Source organism: Anoplopoma fimbria, chromosome 20, assembly GCF_027596085.1.
Source record: "Anoplopoma fimbria isolate UVic2021 breed Golden Eagle Sablefish chromosome 20, Afim_UVic_2022, whole genome shotgun sequence".
Classification (NCBI taxonomy): Eukaryota; Metazoa; Chordata; class Actinopteri; order Perciformes; family Anoplopomatidae; genus Anoplopoma; species Anoplopoma fimbria.
Window position 1 is genome coordinate 5,155,792 of NC_072468.1, and position 14,397 is coordinate 5,170,188.

Below are 14,397 nucleotides of genomic sequence, written 5' to 3' on the forward strand. Positions count from 1 at the left end.
TATTTTATATAGATACCCAGTTGTTGCGTTTTTAGAGTAGATTATGGCAGAAATGTGTTGGGAGCCTGATTTATGAGCACTGTTACTGCAGACCATTTAGATTTTTGTCAGATTTCCCTCTCCCCTGTCTCACTTTTCTTTTTTTTTTTTTAATTCTTTCAAGTAATGAGTGATTATTTGAGCAGAGATTTTAAATTCAGCCCCAGTACCTCTGGTGTCATTAGTCGGATTATAGTCCTTGCTGACGTTAGTAGACTTGTTTTCCAGTCAACCCGCTCTTTCATTCTTACAGGGCTATAATAGAGCCACCAGCTACTTGCTGCGCTTGCTATTCAGCAAGAAAAGGCATAAACCTATTAATTTTGGAGGGAACATTCTGGCTTTGTTGGAACATGAACTGAGATTATTTCACATGCTTGGAATGAGATGCTATTGAGTGGCATATTGTGGCAATTAAAAGCCAATATTTTTAAAAAGTTGCTCCACAAGATATTTACAATATGTTATCTATGGATTGTGCCATGCACATACTATTTTACTGTAATGTTCAGTGTTTTACAAAGTTCAAAATAGCTTGCCCAGATGCAGTCTTTCTTTAAATAAGTCGAAGAATGATGAGGCCACGTTGTCCGGAGTCGTGGCATGACACATACTTTATGTGAGTCCTTTCTAGTCCCTCACAGATGCAATTTCACAGGCTTTTACTCTGCACAGGCTGTCACGTTGTCTTCGTTGGTTGCCCCCCCAACACGCCAGAGTGATTTCAGTCATGTAGTTGAGTTTGTTGTCTATAAGGTTATAGAACTTATGACCATATATGAAATCTTTAAATATTCCAGAGGAGGTAGGTATGTCCTTCTTGTATCCCATCACTACAAGGCTTAATAGACTAGATGTTATAGTCACCAACAATCACCAGGTTTTCACTATAATTTTTAAGATTTTCAGCTCTGTTCTGGTTTTGGAAGGTGTTTGGATAGTTGGGTAAAAGAAATTCCTCTGTGTACGTCTTTCTTACAGTATCAGCATTGAATGTTTTTATACACACTCCCTAAAGGACCAGGTGTGAAAATATTTTTTCTTCCTAATTCTAATTTCTAACTCGTTTTAATCTTCTCACCATTCCTTCAACATAAAGTAAAGAAAATAAATCCACTAGTGTCGACAGTTACATACCTTACCCAACTGGTCTGATGCTTGAGCAACACAAGTATAAAACAAATGTCAGATACATGGTCTTGACATTTTTATAGGTAATTTAATTTAATTAATATTCGTCCTTGAATAATAACTTTATTTCAGTTCCAATAGTGTCAAAAGCTATTGCAGAAATAGTTGGAAAGTGCTTTCTATTTGAACTATAGCATAGTCAGTCAAGAGTTTAAAGTAGTGCCAAAAACTGAGAGATAAAATCATCTTAAGTGGCTATGTGAAGTTTAGGTTAGGTGGTAATTTCATTGGCCAGTGTCTCAGAATGTTAGATATTAACATTAAGATATCTGAAGCGGGGCGGTTACGTCCTGTTCCACGCTGTAGCAGAACCACTAATGTTTAGTTGAGTGTTTGTATTTGTGGGGTGATAAGGCTGTGACGTTTGATCCCTCCTCCGTTTTTGGTTGCTCATAACTCCAGGAGGTCGAGGAGTCATGAGGGTGAATGCTTAGTGTGGCTCCAGCAAAAGAGGAAGCTGGAGATATTTTAAAAACAAAGGTCTTCAATTTGACATGTTAAAGCATTGATGTACTTTTAGAAATAATGAAACTGAGTATGAAAATCTGGTTAAAAACCAACATATTTGAAAAATATGGTTTGTATAGTACAGTTTATAGCTGAAATGATTAATTGATAAATGGACTTGTCTATTGACAAAATAATAATGGGTGATATATAAAGGGTTATGCAAACATAATATGAGGTGGTTTTGGATCATTTATCAGACAAAACAAGCAATATAAAGACTTTATGATGTGCAGTTTTCCCCTTTTTTCATGACACTTCATGACACTATAATATCCATTAATCAAGACAATAAAAAAGTAAATTATAGCCCTAGTGTAGTTCCTGTGGAGGACAGTAGTAAACCACTTCAACATAGATCCTGAGTCCAACTTAAGGATAATCACACATCTTAAAATATAGGTATTGTTAAGAGGAAGGATTTGTTTATGGAGGTGTTTGTTTCCTTTGCTTTTATCTATTTATAACAGAATTAGCAGATCTTGAGGTGTAATACCCTTTTTATACTTATTTTATGCCGTTATACCTGCTGCTTGTCCAAATGGAAGAGCCACAGCATGGTTCCTTACAGAGATCCCTGTTTTAGATGGATTTTAGTTCTAAATAAATTCTTGCTTCCTTTAAACTCATTTTGCTTGGCACATGAGTGCAGAGTGGAAGTTTGGAAACTTCTCAACTGCTTTCAGACCTGGGGTGCAGATGTATGCTTCATGCTACAACAGCATGTTGATCTTTACAGTGTATTGCTATTATCCATAGTGTTTGGTGTCAAAGTTCTTAGTGATGCATCACAGCGGTAATTCTCACTTTCAACAGTTCTGTCTACATCTGTAGCTCTGTGTGCTACTTTGAGAGGATCTAATTGATACTGTTATGGCGTCGGCCATCAGACCTCTGGAGCTTGTCCAGAAAGCTGCAGCACGTCTGGTGTTCAATCGCCCCAAGTTCTCCCACACAACTTCCCTTCTCCGTTCTCTACACTGGCTCCCTGTAAGAGCTCGCATCCAGTTACAGACTCTGGTGCTAGCCTACAGGGCAGTGAAAGGAACAGCTCCTTCCTATCTCCAGGCCTTGGTCAAGCCCTACACCCCCGCCCGACCACTTCGCTCTGCTGCCTCGGGGCGACTGGTTGCCCCGTCGCTCAGAGGTCCCTGCGGCCGATCCACCCGGTCACAGCTTTTTTCTGTCCTGGCCCCTCAGTGGTGGAATGAACTCCCCACTGACGTCAGGACAGCAGAGTCGCTGCCCATCTTTAGGCGCAGGCTGAAAACTCACCTCTTCAAGAAGTACTACCCTGAGCCTTCCTCGTAGCACTTATTGTATTCGTATCAGTTGTTGCACTCACTGTATTCGTATCAGTTCGCTGCACTTATTGAATTCGTATTCGTTTACTGCACTTATCCTATTCGTAGTAGTTTGTAGCACTTATTGTATTCGTATTAGTCTGTTGCAATTATTGTTTTCGTAGTAATTTGCCTCTGCACTATACTTTTGCTCTGGTTTATGCTTTAAGATGCTTGTTTAAGAAAGGAGATGCACTTATGACTTCTGGTGACTAGTAGTTCTCTTGAATACCTATGTTGAATACACTTCCTGTAAGTCGCTTTGGATAAAAGCGTCTGCTAAATGACTGTAATGTAATGTAATGTTATATTGTAAAGCCAGGTGTGCCATGACATAAAGGTGTTTATGTCCCTTAGTGTCTAGCAAAACTTATATTTTCTGTACTCCAGGTCAAAGAAGCAACTATAGTTTGCTCCCTGCTCCAAATTGTCATGCATTTAAATCCTGTGCGTGCGTGCGTGCCTGCCTGCCTGCCTGCATGCTGTCTGTGTCATCAATCTGTCAGCCTTACACCCGGGCGCGTGACGCATCCCTTTGTTTGCCTAACTGTAACATGCATAGGTGATTGCAATCGCATGACTGTCAGTGACGCAACAATCCTACATCTCTGCGTATGTTTATTATTTGTGTTCCTTTGTATGAAACGTCTCTGGCAATCCCCATCCAGAGGCCAAAGTAGGTCAGATTCATGAGGAAACTTATTTTCTCTCACTCGCTTGAGGGTACATGTCTCACCTAGTGAGAATGATGGATGATGAGCAGATGATGTGTTCAGGGTAAAATACATTTTTGGAGTTTTGCTCACTTTTGATGTAGTTTCTGGTTTACCCTCATAGCATTTGGATGTATTTGTTTGATTATGTTTTCCTAATTCTATATTTATACATTTTTAAATTTCCGTTGCTTCCTTTTCGGTGTTACAGGTGTCTTGTGCATGGCCTCGTATGAACCCTATGTCCTATGGTATATAGCTCTTTAGCTCTCCAGGCTATCTATAAGTAGCTGCTCCAGCTTACCTGTCACTATTAATACCAACAGATTAACCACCTGTGATTCACCGGCACCTGTGACGCAGCTACCTGACACGTTTTCAGGAAAAGCTCCTCAAAGGCGAAACTTAATTTTCAGCAGGTGGATTTTAGCATCAGTGCTGGAATCAGAGCTTTGTTACTGCATGCAGAGACGGGGGTGTTTGCTATCCTGCTAACCTGTGGCTCCTGTTGTTCTTGTTTTTGCCTCTGGAACAAACAAAGCCATCTTGTATACTTTCTCAGGAAACCTATTTCTTGCCAGGTTTAGGGGCTAACTTTGAAGCCAGTGCTTTTAAAACTTTACATCAATCAAATTGCAAACGTCAGCTTTCCGCTGAGCAGCATTAGCAGTTTTAGCTGCTTTAGGGTGGCATGACCCTCGCACCACCTCGCATGATCCAGCTGTCAGCTGTCCTGCACCCTGAGCTGTGGGAAAGTTACATGAGTCACACAGTACAGGGGACATTTAAAGCCCTGGAGTTCTGACAGCAGGCACATGATGAAAGTTAAAATATGGCACATAATATGCTTTCATTCATTTATTCATTCAAAAAGCTTAGTTTTTGAACCATCAGCTGTATCAGGAGTTTTTGCTGAAGAGGATAGAGCTAACCAAAAGTTAGATTGTCATTCAGTGATTAAGAATGACATTCACATTTTGCATTTTACACTGTATGGCAAATGAGATAATCAACAATCCAATTTGAAATAGATAATATAATTTGTTTTACATTGAATCTTCAAATGTACATAAAAATTGCTTCTAATCAGATGGTTCCCTATCCTTTCGTGTAAAAAGCAATGTGACTCCATCTTGGAACATATCTTATCACAAATATCTTCTATAATTGGGTTTGATTGTGATGAATGTTATATAAAAGTGAGATTTTGTCATTATATCCAAACGGGGTTCCTTCACATGAAACCCATACATTTGAGAGCACCTGCCCTGTACAATAAGAGCTTGTCTCCCCCTGGTGGTTTACTTGTGTCCTACAGTACAGTTGGAAGTATCTGAATACAGAGATTTGATGATGAATTCATGAGATAGATTTATTTTTCATAACCAAGAACTATTAATCATAAGACGAGTCACAACTGGAGATTGTAATTTTTTTTTAAAAAGAACAAAGTTATGCACCCAGTTTACCCAGATGATAAAACTTTCACAGCATGAAGCAATTCGAGAGTGAGAGCTTCCCTTCAATCGAGCTGACTTCAAACTTTAACACAACATGCTCCTGAAGTCAGTTGAAAAATTCTCTTCATGAATCAAAATGGGCCTAGAGGTTTTCACAGAGGCTTTGAGGACAGATTCCCTCTCTGAAAAGAATTCCACATTCTGCTTTTAGAGACCTTTTAAAAGCAGAATGTTTGATATATGCGGTGAAGTTAGAGCAGCTGCCTTGGCTGTGAACCCCAGTGGTACGAGGTGAACAGTGGTACAGGCAGGTTTGTGCTTGTACCTGTTATCCCTGGAGATTTGGCTCACAGAGCTGCACAATGTACTTAGTCAAGATAGTCTTGCTGATTGAGCACTCTCACAAAACTGGTTACTAGTGTGTATGTGTGTGTGTTGTGTTTTGTGCGTGCCTTTTTCTTTTTAGTATTACTTAGAATTAAGGTGGTGCAAAGTGAGGTCAAGGTTCAAATCCTGGCCACAATGAAATGATAGAGAAACTGAAATAGAAAGGGGAAAGTCCCAACAATATCCAGGGACTTAACTTCTGTTCTGTGTACCTCAACTATTTGAATCCAAAACAGCAGACTTATAGGACTTTCATTTTTTCTTTTATTGTGTTTTATTGCATTTTGGATTTGATTTTCTTTCAAGCTTTGGTGATGTTTTTTCTCCTCCACGCTGTTTGCTGTTTGCTTGTCCTCAGCAGTTTTGAAACCTGTCAACTACTTTATAGAAGCATGCACTACTCAACATAGGTATTTTACCTCATGTTTCTATTGAAATTCAGTCAGTGATGTGCTCCTTTTCTATGTGTCTCCTCCAGAGGATGACGTTGATTTAGAGGCCCTGGTGAATGATATGAACTCTTCGCTGGAGAGCCTGTACTCCACCTGCAGTGGCCAGCAGACAGAGTCCACCCCACTACTGCACAATGGACAGATCTCCTCCTCACACCATCACCACAATCATCACATGCAACACAACCAGCCTCGGCAGGGTCAGCACTCGCACGCTCTAAGCCACGTCTCCCCGGAGCCGCCCTCCTCCTCCTCCTCGTCTGCGGACTCACCCCAAACCAGCCTGCGTCGGTCACAACCCATGCACATTCTCGCTGTCAGGTTGGTGCCCCCACAGTTCATACAGATATTGATCTTGATTTATTGCTTTTGCCCTCTTCAGCAGCTCACAGGTGGATGGGTTTTATGAATGTCAATATGACACAAACAGGGTTTGGAGGTTTAGGCTTGGATGTTTATAGGGATGCCCATCAGCCTGTGAGTCTAGGTTTTGGTTGAAAAGTTCTCTTGAACAATACATTCATTTACTTGTCTCCTAAGGGATATAGTTTCATCTCTAAATGTGTGTTGCTTTTGATGCAACAGAAATATTTGTGATAACAACAATTATAGGAAATTGTGGTTGTGAAGTGACACAAAAACTGTGACAGGTGATTTTTCCACACTGAAGCAATAACTTTTAAATGAAAATTATTTCATAAAGGTAAATCCTTTTAATCAGTCCATGGAAATTTAAATTGGGAATATTTTGATATTGGATCAATCCTCATTTTAAGCTAGGTTGGGTAATTTATTTATATTTACAATGGCTTGTGCGATGCCATGACAGCTTTATGCTGAACCGAGCAAAGCTAACCTCGGCTTAACCCAGCATTTTACATTCATCAGGTGTTTTACCTTGACTTCAAACACAATTTAGGCACCATTGGAATTGAAGTTGCTTATAGATTAACCATACAAATATACCAGCTGTTTAAAATTTAAGTTATACTTTAATTGTGCATGTGCACACATACAGACACATGGACTAGGGCAACAAAACTAAGCCACTAAACTTTAAGCTAACTCATTCCAGCCTCAAAAACACACATACACACACACACACACACAAACACACACATGCAGAGCCTTTTTTTCTCTCTCTACATTGGAAAAGAAACCTCTCACTCCACACTATCATTTCTCACCACCCTCTCGATAATTGGGCATAACGTTTCCTCCCCGCTCCCTATCCGTAGCCTTTGTATGACCCGTTTCTCCTTGTCACTCCCTCTTTGTCTCAAACTACACCAGCGGGGAGAGAAAGGTAAAAAATCTCATTTATTTTAGTACCAACTGCAAATGCCTCTCTCAATTTGAAGAGCAGAAACCCATATTCTCCCTAAGGCTGTTATTGTATGCATTCAAAAGTGGGTATGCTCACTCACACATACACACTGAGGCAACAGAAGTATGGCTGCATGCGTACAGTGCACACGAACACAAAGGCATTCACAGCAGAGCTGGTGTCAGCTCCTATTATTCGCCTTTGGAGTATATGACAGAAACAGAAAGGGGATGATCAGGTAATGGAGAATTCTGTCTTATGAGCTTTCTCTTCTCTTTCAAACTCTGAAGTTCTTATTATTCAGGGCTGACCTCTGGATAACCCTGTTCTCAAGCTCAGATGGGACAACATCAAAAGGCTCGTTCCTGTTTGAACTCACTGGGTTCTACAGAGAGACAGTTTCATACAGAAAGAGAGAAAGAGTCTTCTACAGTGATTCTCTGAGCTAGCTAGCTGTCTAGCTAGAGTTTCACAAACTGGCTGCCCATTAAAAAAAAATGGAATCCTGCAAAGATTATAATCAGCTGTCAATTCATCATTCATCATTCATCATTCCTCTCTGTACTGTATGTGCCTAATTTAAAAACGACTTTAAAGTGATCTCTTGATTTAATATTGATGTGTGATAAATATTGCAGAAAAGTAGCTGGTGTGCTACGGGGGTCTGTGATTTCCACTTGCTGGGAGACTTTTTATTATGTGTAGATCAGATGGAAACAGACATGAGCCTGGATACTGTACAGCAATGCTTTATTCATTCCAACTCTCTCTTTTCTGCACATATTTCACATGTGTCAGCAGCTCTCATTTCAAAGTTTTCCCATCTCATTTTTTCAAGGGGCTGTTTCAGGTCACCACCTTAGACTTCACTATTTTTATTAGTTTTTATTAGTGATGAACACAAGCTAATACTATGAGTATGTTTGACCACGGTATGACTCTTATCCTCTGTCATGTGTCTTTTATTCAGGAGGTTGCAGGAGGAGGAACAGCAGCTGAGGACATCATCACTCCCGGCCATACCCAACCCTTTCCCTGAGCTCTGCAGTCCGGCAAGCTCCCCTGTCCTAAGTCCTGGGTCTCTACCTCCTGGAGAACCCTCCACTGGCATATATGTAAGTCAAACCCTACAGAGACACAATCTAGAAACTTTTCAGGAACTGAAAAAGTTACATTTACCCCAGCCGGGGTCTTGTGGGTTTCATATTTTACCATGCATTATAATTTGGTCTGGCCGCATTGGATCCAAAACATTGTCTTCATACGATATGGGAGACCATGTCAGATGCTTTTCCCTTTAGGAAAAACAGGATATGAGTCATCAGCTGATTTTGATTTAATTTTATGTTGATAACTGAGACATGTGTGACTCAAGTTACTTGTTTTGAAGGATGCAGAATTTGAATATCGTAAATCAGCTGTATTTAGTGGTCGAGTGTGTTGGACATAAGCAACTGGGAATTTTTCCTGCTCTACATCTGTCCTGAGTTTTGCTCATCTGAGGCATGTTGATTGCTTGCACGTGATAGCACTGTAGTGTACAGATCATGTGTGTGCTCAAGAGGGTTTGCGGCTTTGTTTGAGAAAAAAATAATGTGGTGAAGAGTGGAGGACCAGAGAGTGTGTGTGTGTGTGTGTGTGTGTGTGTGGGTGTGGGTGTGTGTGTGTGTGTGTGTGTGTGGGTGTGTGTGTGTGGGTGTGTGTGTGTGTGGGTCTGTGTGTACCTGCACACATTGCTGCATCTCTCTGAGTCTGTTTGCATTTGTGTGTTCATTTGTTGACAATGATTTAGGGACCGGTCTGTCTATTCCTGGAAGTCTGAGTCTCCCCATCGTCACTGTTAATGGTCTTCACATGGGGCCAGCCATTGCTGGTTACAGTAACATACCAGCTTACAGTAATGTGAAGGCGGACTGCTTCTCATAAATACTCTCCCTGGCTAAGATCCTGGTCTGTTCTGGTCATGGCTGTTAGACTGTACTAGACTGCAGTCGCTTCTTGCCAAAATGGAAGTCTTGAGTTTAATAAGACCTGCTCTGCTTTCTCAAGCGTTAGATCATAAATTACTTGATGAATTGATAACCTGTGGCATACAGTAAATGTTTTAACAGTTTAGAAAGTACCACCTGTGACATAAGTAGATCTCTAAGTGGTTTTAATGCTGGACTAAGTCTTTAAATATTAGATTTCATTCTGGTCTTCACAAGGGGGATGTTGTTTTTGTCTTTGTCTTTGGAGGAATGTCATAGGCCGTGAACTTCTAGCTGCGGCATTAATTCAACGCTGCATGGTAAATCTTAGTTCATACGGTAAAGAGGTCAAAGATTAATGTCTTACTAAGTGGTTATGAGTTTAGCATTGAATTACTAGCTGTGGCATAACTTTGGCTCAATATAAGTAAAGCAGGCGTGTCTGGTAAATATTCAGAAACCAATTTATTAGACTGGTAGACCCACTCAGGACGGGAATGTTGTTGGTTTTTGAATTCCCCTGCGGCCTGTTAAGAGTGCAGTACAAACCAGGAAGTGGAGTGGGGGATTAAAGGAGGTGCAGGGGAATTGGCGACAAGCGGCGGAGGAAAATTATTCCTGTGATCATCCAGTATGATGAATATCTGTAAAAGTGTGCTTTTGTGAGCCACTCATCTCTTATTTTATGCTACAAGATCTGTCTTTGAGATTGACCACAGTTATGGCCCCACATCACAGCAATCCTGTTTCCCATTTCCAGACATTTAAAGAGCAGGAATGAAAGGATTTTTGTGTCAAAACCAAAACATGTCTGCACACTTAAACCTCACAAAAATTGTTCATATACAGTTCGCCTAGTATGTTATAAATATAATGTTTCCAGTTTATTTTGGTCACACAGAAGAGAGCTCAAAATAATTGTTTAAGTAAACCCATAATTCATTGTTAAATTGTATCCTATATGTGCAGTTCTCATTTCATAGTAAGACGTTTTTTTGTGTGACACAACAATTTTTTAGTTTAGTTTAGATACAATAATTTATAATTTGGCCAGGCACATTAAGGAATAAGAATAAATATGGACTGTAAAAGTCAAGTTTTACATCATGTATTGAAACATTGCCGGACATGAATGTACTAAAATCTAAACATGCCCTAAAAGGTAAAAAAAAAGTTTTTACTGGACTGTTTTGCATGGACTGCTGAGAAAGCTGTGGAAAATTGAATTCTCTTTGTTTGTATGTTTTTTCCATACTGTGCTCATACTCGTGTAGACTACTGTGAGTGCTGTGCAGTCTGTCTTTGTGTGTTCTGTAAACTTTTTACGGCATTGGCAGTTTCTGTCAATTGTTGATGGCAATGGAAAGTATGTCTCACTTTGGTTAGATATTTATTTCAGCACCTGTCCGTTGAATTTCTTTTTTAATAAAAACCTGCCGTGAAGCCGTCTCATCACACACATGTTCTTTTGGGGTCAAGCTCTGGAGGCATGTGGAACAGCGGTAACGCTGCGTTCTTGCAAATACTCTCTTGAGTAGTTCAGAGTCTTTTGACAAGTGTGATAGTGGGCAGGTAAGACCTCTAACCATATCTGTCTCGTGTTGTCAATCCATCTGTATTTAACCCTCTCCCTGCCCTCCACACCTTCAGTCCAGTCAGCCAGCCTGCTGGTGTGAAGTTTCTCTGTTTAGTTTACTGAATTTTCCGACCTCCGGGCGATTTCTGACAGATTCTCATACTTCTGTCCCTCTTTTCCTCCTTACCTCACTTCTTGGCCGCTGTGCAGTAGGCATGCAGGGCTGTCAGAAATCACTGGGCAAGCTGTTTGACATGGCCATGTGACTCCCAATTACCTCACTTTCCCCCACTCTCCTCTCCCTCCAGTCTTTCTCCATGTTCCCACTCTTATTCCGCCTCTCTGCAGCTTGTTTTCATAGCTATACATTCATACATTCATACTGCAGGTGTGTGTGTGCTTGTGCCAAACTTAACCTTAAAGCTGTTGTTCTGATGTGAAGCATTAATGAAACATTCAAAGGCCAAATCAGAACAGAAAGAATACATTTGGTTAATGTTGGGAGCTGCAGGATGATTAAGAACATCGAACTAGGAAGCTGCCATCTATGAGCACTGGCACCAGTCCAGTGGGTTATGTGTGAAAGTGTGCACAGATGGGCGCATATCCTTATAACAACTGACTTCCTGTGCTTGCTAAGGATTACTACAAACAAAATATGGGCTTGATTGAATGTTAAAACTCCAAACATTCCATGTAGAAGTGACTGGGCAAAAAGCAGGTATTACAACTGTGCCACACTTAAAAAAATACTTGGAGCTTAACCTGTGTAATCCATGTCGTGCAATGGAAAACCCTATAAGAAGCCTTGAATGCGGGGCAGTTAGCATGTATGTCCATTCATTTTCTTAGTCTAGGTTCTTGACAGTCTGTCCTCAGTATTGCTATAGAGAGTGCTGTTATGTACTCACTTGGACAGTGTGTTCCCATAGCTGCCCCAGTCGTTCTAGTGTGGGAACACTGATTTGATCACTGGGTTGCCAGATTTTGCTGGATTTACTGTACTTGGACTGGATGTCCTGTAGCTCACTGGGCTCTATGGTATGGCAAGATCCCCACGCCCTGTCTCTGCCTCTCCAGTCTGTGTTTCATTATCTTTCTATTGGGCTGTCTATTTCTGTGTGTCTTGGGACTGTGTTTATCTCTCCGTCTTCCTCTGTCATCCTTTTGTCTTTTACTCCGGACTTTTTTCGTTCAGCCAAGATTCCTGTTAACTCAGGAAGGAACGACTACTGTGCATCATGTTCTCTGAAAAATTAGCTCACTAGATGAATTCTTATTCACACAGGATGAAGTAAGAAGCCTAAAATAGCACATGGTGCCAGACAAGCAGTGGAGGTTGGGCTGGCACTAATAATGTTAGCAAATGAGCTGTTGGTGTTCAGTGCCAGCATCGTTTTCTAGTTGTACAATGAATGTGTCGAATAAGTTTGCTCTCTGTATTTTCATTATGTTCTGCAGGTGAGATTGCTTGTGTTTTCCTTAGTATCCTTTTCTGTCTACTTGTAATCTGGTTTGGATTCTTGGAATCTCCTGAGCTACAGTATCATTGAAGGCATCATTTGCTCTAATGATGGTGATACAGATCACTTTTACCCCTCATCTCACTTTTCCTCACCTCTCTCTCTGCCTGACTGTGCCAGACATCAAAGCTGTGACACCTACTTATCAAAAAAGTCTCACAGTATCAGTGTACTCTACCAAAGTACAATTTAAATGAAGAGTTCATGATGTTGGCAGCGTCCATATCAGATTGTTGAAATCATGCAGCAGTCTCTTTACTGTAGTAAATCGATTAGTACACCACAACCAGCTTTTAGTCAACTACCCACACTGGGAATAAACAAGTATTGTGTGATGCAGTAATGAGACAGCATACTGTCTCTCTTTGCATCTCAGAAGCTGATTAGACTTGAAAATATAATTAAAATGACCAATCACATGCTGCAGAATATGAATGTTGCATACAGTCACTCATATAGTCCGCCGCAGCTGAAAGAAATCTCTAAAGTAATAAGTAACAAAATTTGAATACAGAATGAGGGAAAGTTTTTCAACATATTCCCAGTCTATGTATGCTTCTGTGTGTTGTGTTGGAAAATGTGAGGAACTGTGGTTTAAAAAATGCAAATGTGTACCTGCAGTAATTGATGTTTTGGCCCAAACATGATGTAAATACAACACTGACATATTATCCTCCTATGATGTTTATCTGGCAACTTGGATATTGCCTAGTAATGTCTGTAAAGTATTAACTCTAGCTTCTACCAATGGATTACCAATTTAACAAAACTGTTTTCCACAATCAATACTTGAAGCAGCCATTCAAGTTGCTGAACAGAAGGCAAAAGGATTTAAAGTAGAAACAACCGGTGTATATAAATGATGGGCATCGATCCATCCCTCCTCTCACTCTGTTAGCGCAGAAGCATGGCATTCCTCAGCTGCTGCCTCCTTCCTCAATGTTGGAAATACTCTGGGTCAAAGGGCAGATTTTTCCACTGTAAAAGGAAAAGCAGAATGGAATGCTGTCGATGCCCAAACTGTTGGCCCCAATGTGTGGGAACGTCTGTGGGGCGCGTGCATGAGTGTGTGTATTTAGAAGTAAGGATGTGTTTGGGAGGAGGTTCAGTTTTTTTCTATCGTGCATTGTGTGCGTGTGTAAGCGTGCGCCAATGTATGCATGTTTGTCTTTACAAGCAGGGATACTTATGTGTGTGCATCTGTGAGAGCTTTAGGCAGTATGTTTATGTGTGCGTCTATGATCTGCTTCTCATTGGAGCACTGATGTGTTCCGCAGGCCGCACTGTGCGGAGATCAAAGATGACGCAGTGCCAGAAATCTGCTGGCTCACTCTTCCAGCAGCCAGCTTGCTTTTAAATGGGTCTTAAAGTGAAATACGGGACACACACATACAAACACTCGTATTGCGTAATCACCAGCTAGCCACGTTTATATATATATATGTGTGTGTGTGTGTGTGTGTGTGTGTGTGTGTGTGTGTGTGTGTGTGTGTGTGTGTGTGTGTGTGTGTGTGTGTGTGTGTGTGTGTGTGTGTGTGTGTGTGTGTGTGTGTGTGTTGTGTGTGTGTGTGTGGGGTGTTTGCACTGTTTATGCCACTCGGATTGTTTATGTCTTTGTGATTATTTATAACTGATGTGAATATAAATAATGCGCTCAAACTGGATCTTTTATTGAGCTTGTGCGTGCGTGTATCCATGTGTGTATATTTGATGCATGCCTGCCTGCTGGCCTCATTATTCTTGATTCATTGCATCTAGTCACTGAGCCCAAGACACACACACACACACACACACACACACACACACACACACACACACACACACACACACACACACACACACACACACACACTTGCATGTTATCTGATGCTCTTTGTTGCAAAGGTAAAGAGAGCATGCAGCCAGTACA

The 14,397-nt window shown here is 40.8% G+C and overlaps 1 protein-coding gene across 2 annotated transcripts in view; it reads left to right on the forward strand.

The window, feature by feature from the left end:
- The window catches only part of grb10b (growth factor receptor-bound protein 10b), a 62,885-nt gene that overhangs the window by 21,785 nt on the left and 26,703 nt on the right, over positions 1 to 14,397 (forward strand). For both annotated transcript variants that reach the window (XM_054621099.1, XM_054621098.1), the window contains exons 4-5: positions 6,119 to 6,413; positions 8,390 to 8,534. In XM_054621099.1, coding sequence (XP_054477074.1) covers positions 6,119 to 6,413; positions 8,390 to 8,534 — 440 coding nt within the window. The remainder of the gene's footprint in view (positions 1 to 6,118; positions 6,414 to 8,389; positions 8,535 to 14,397) is intronic.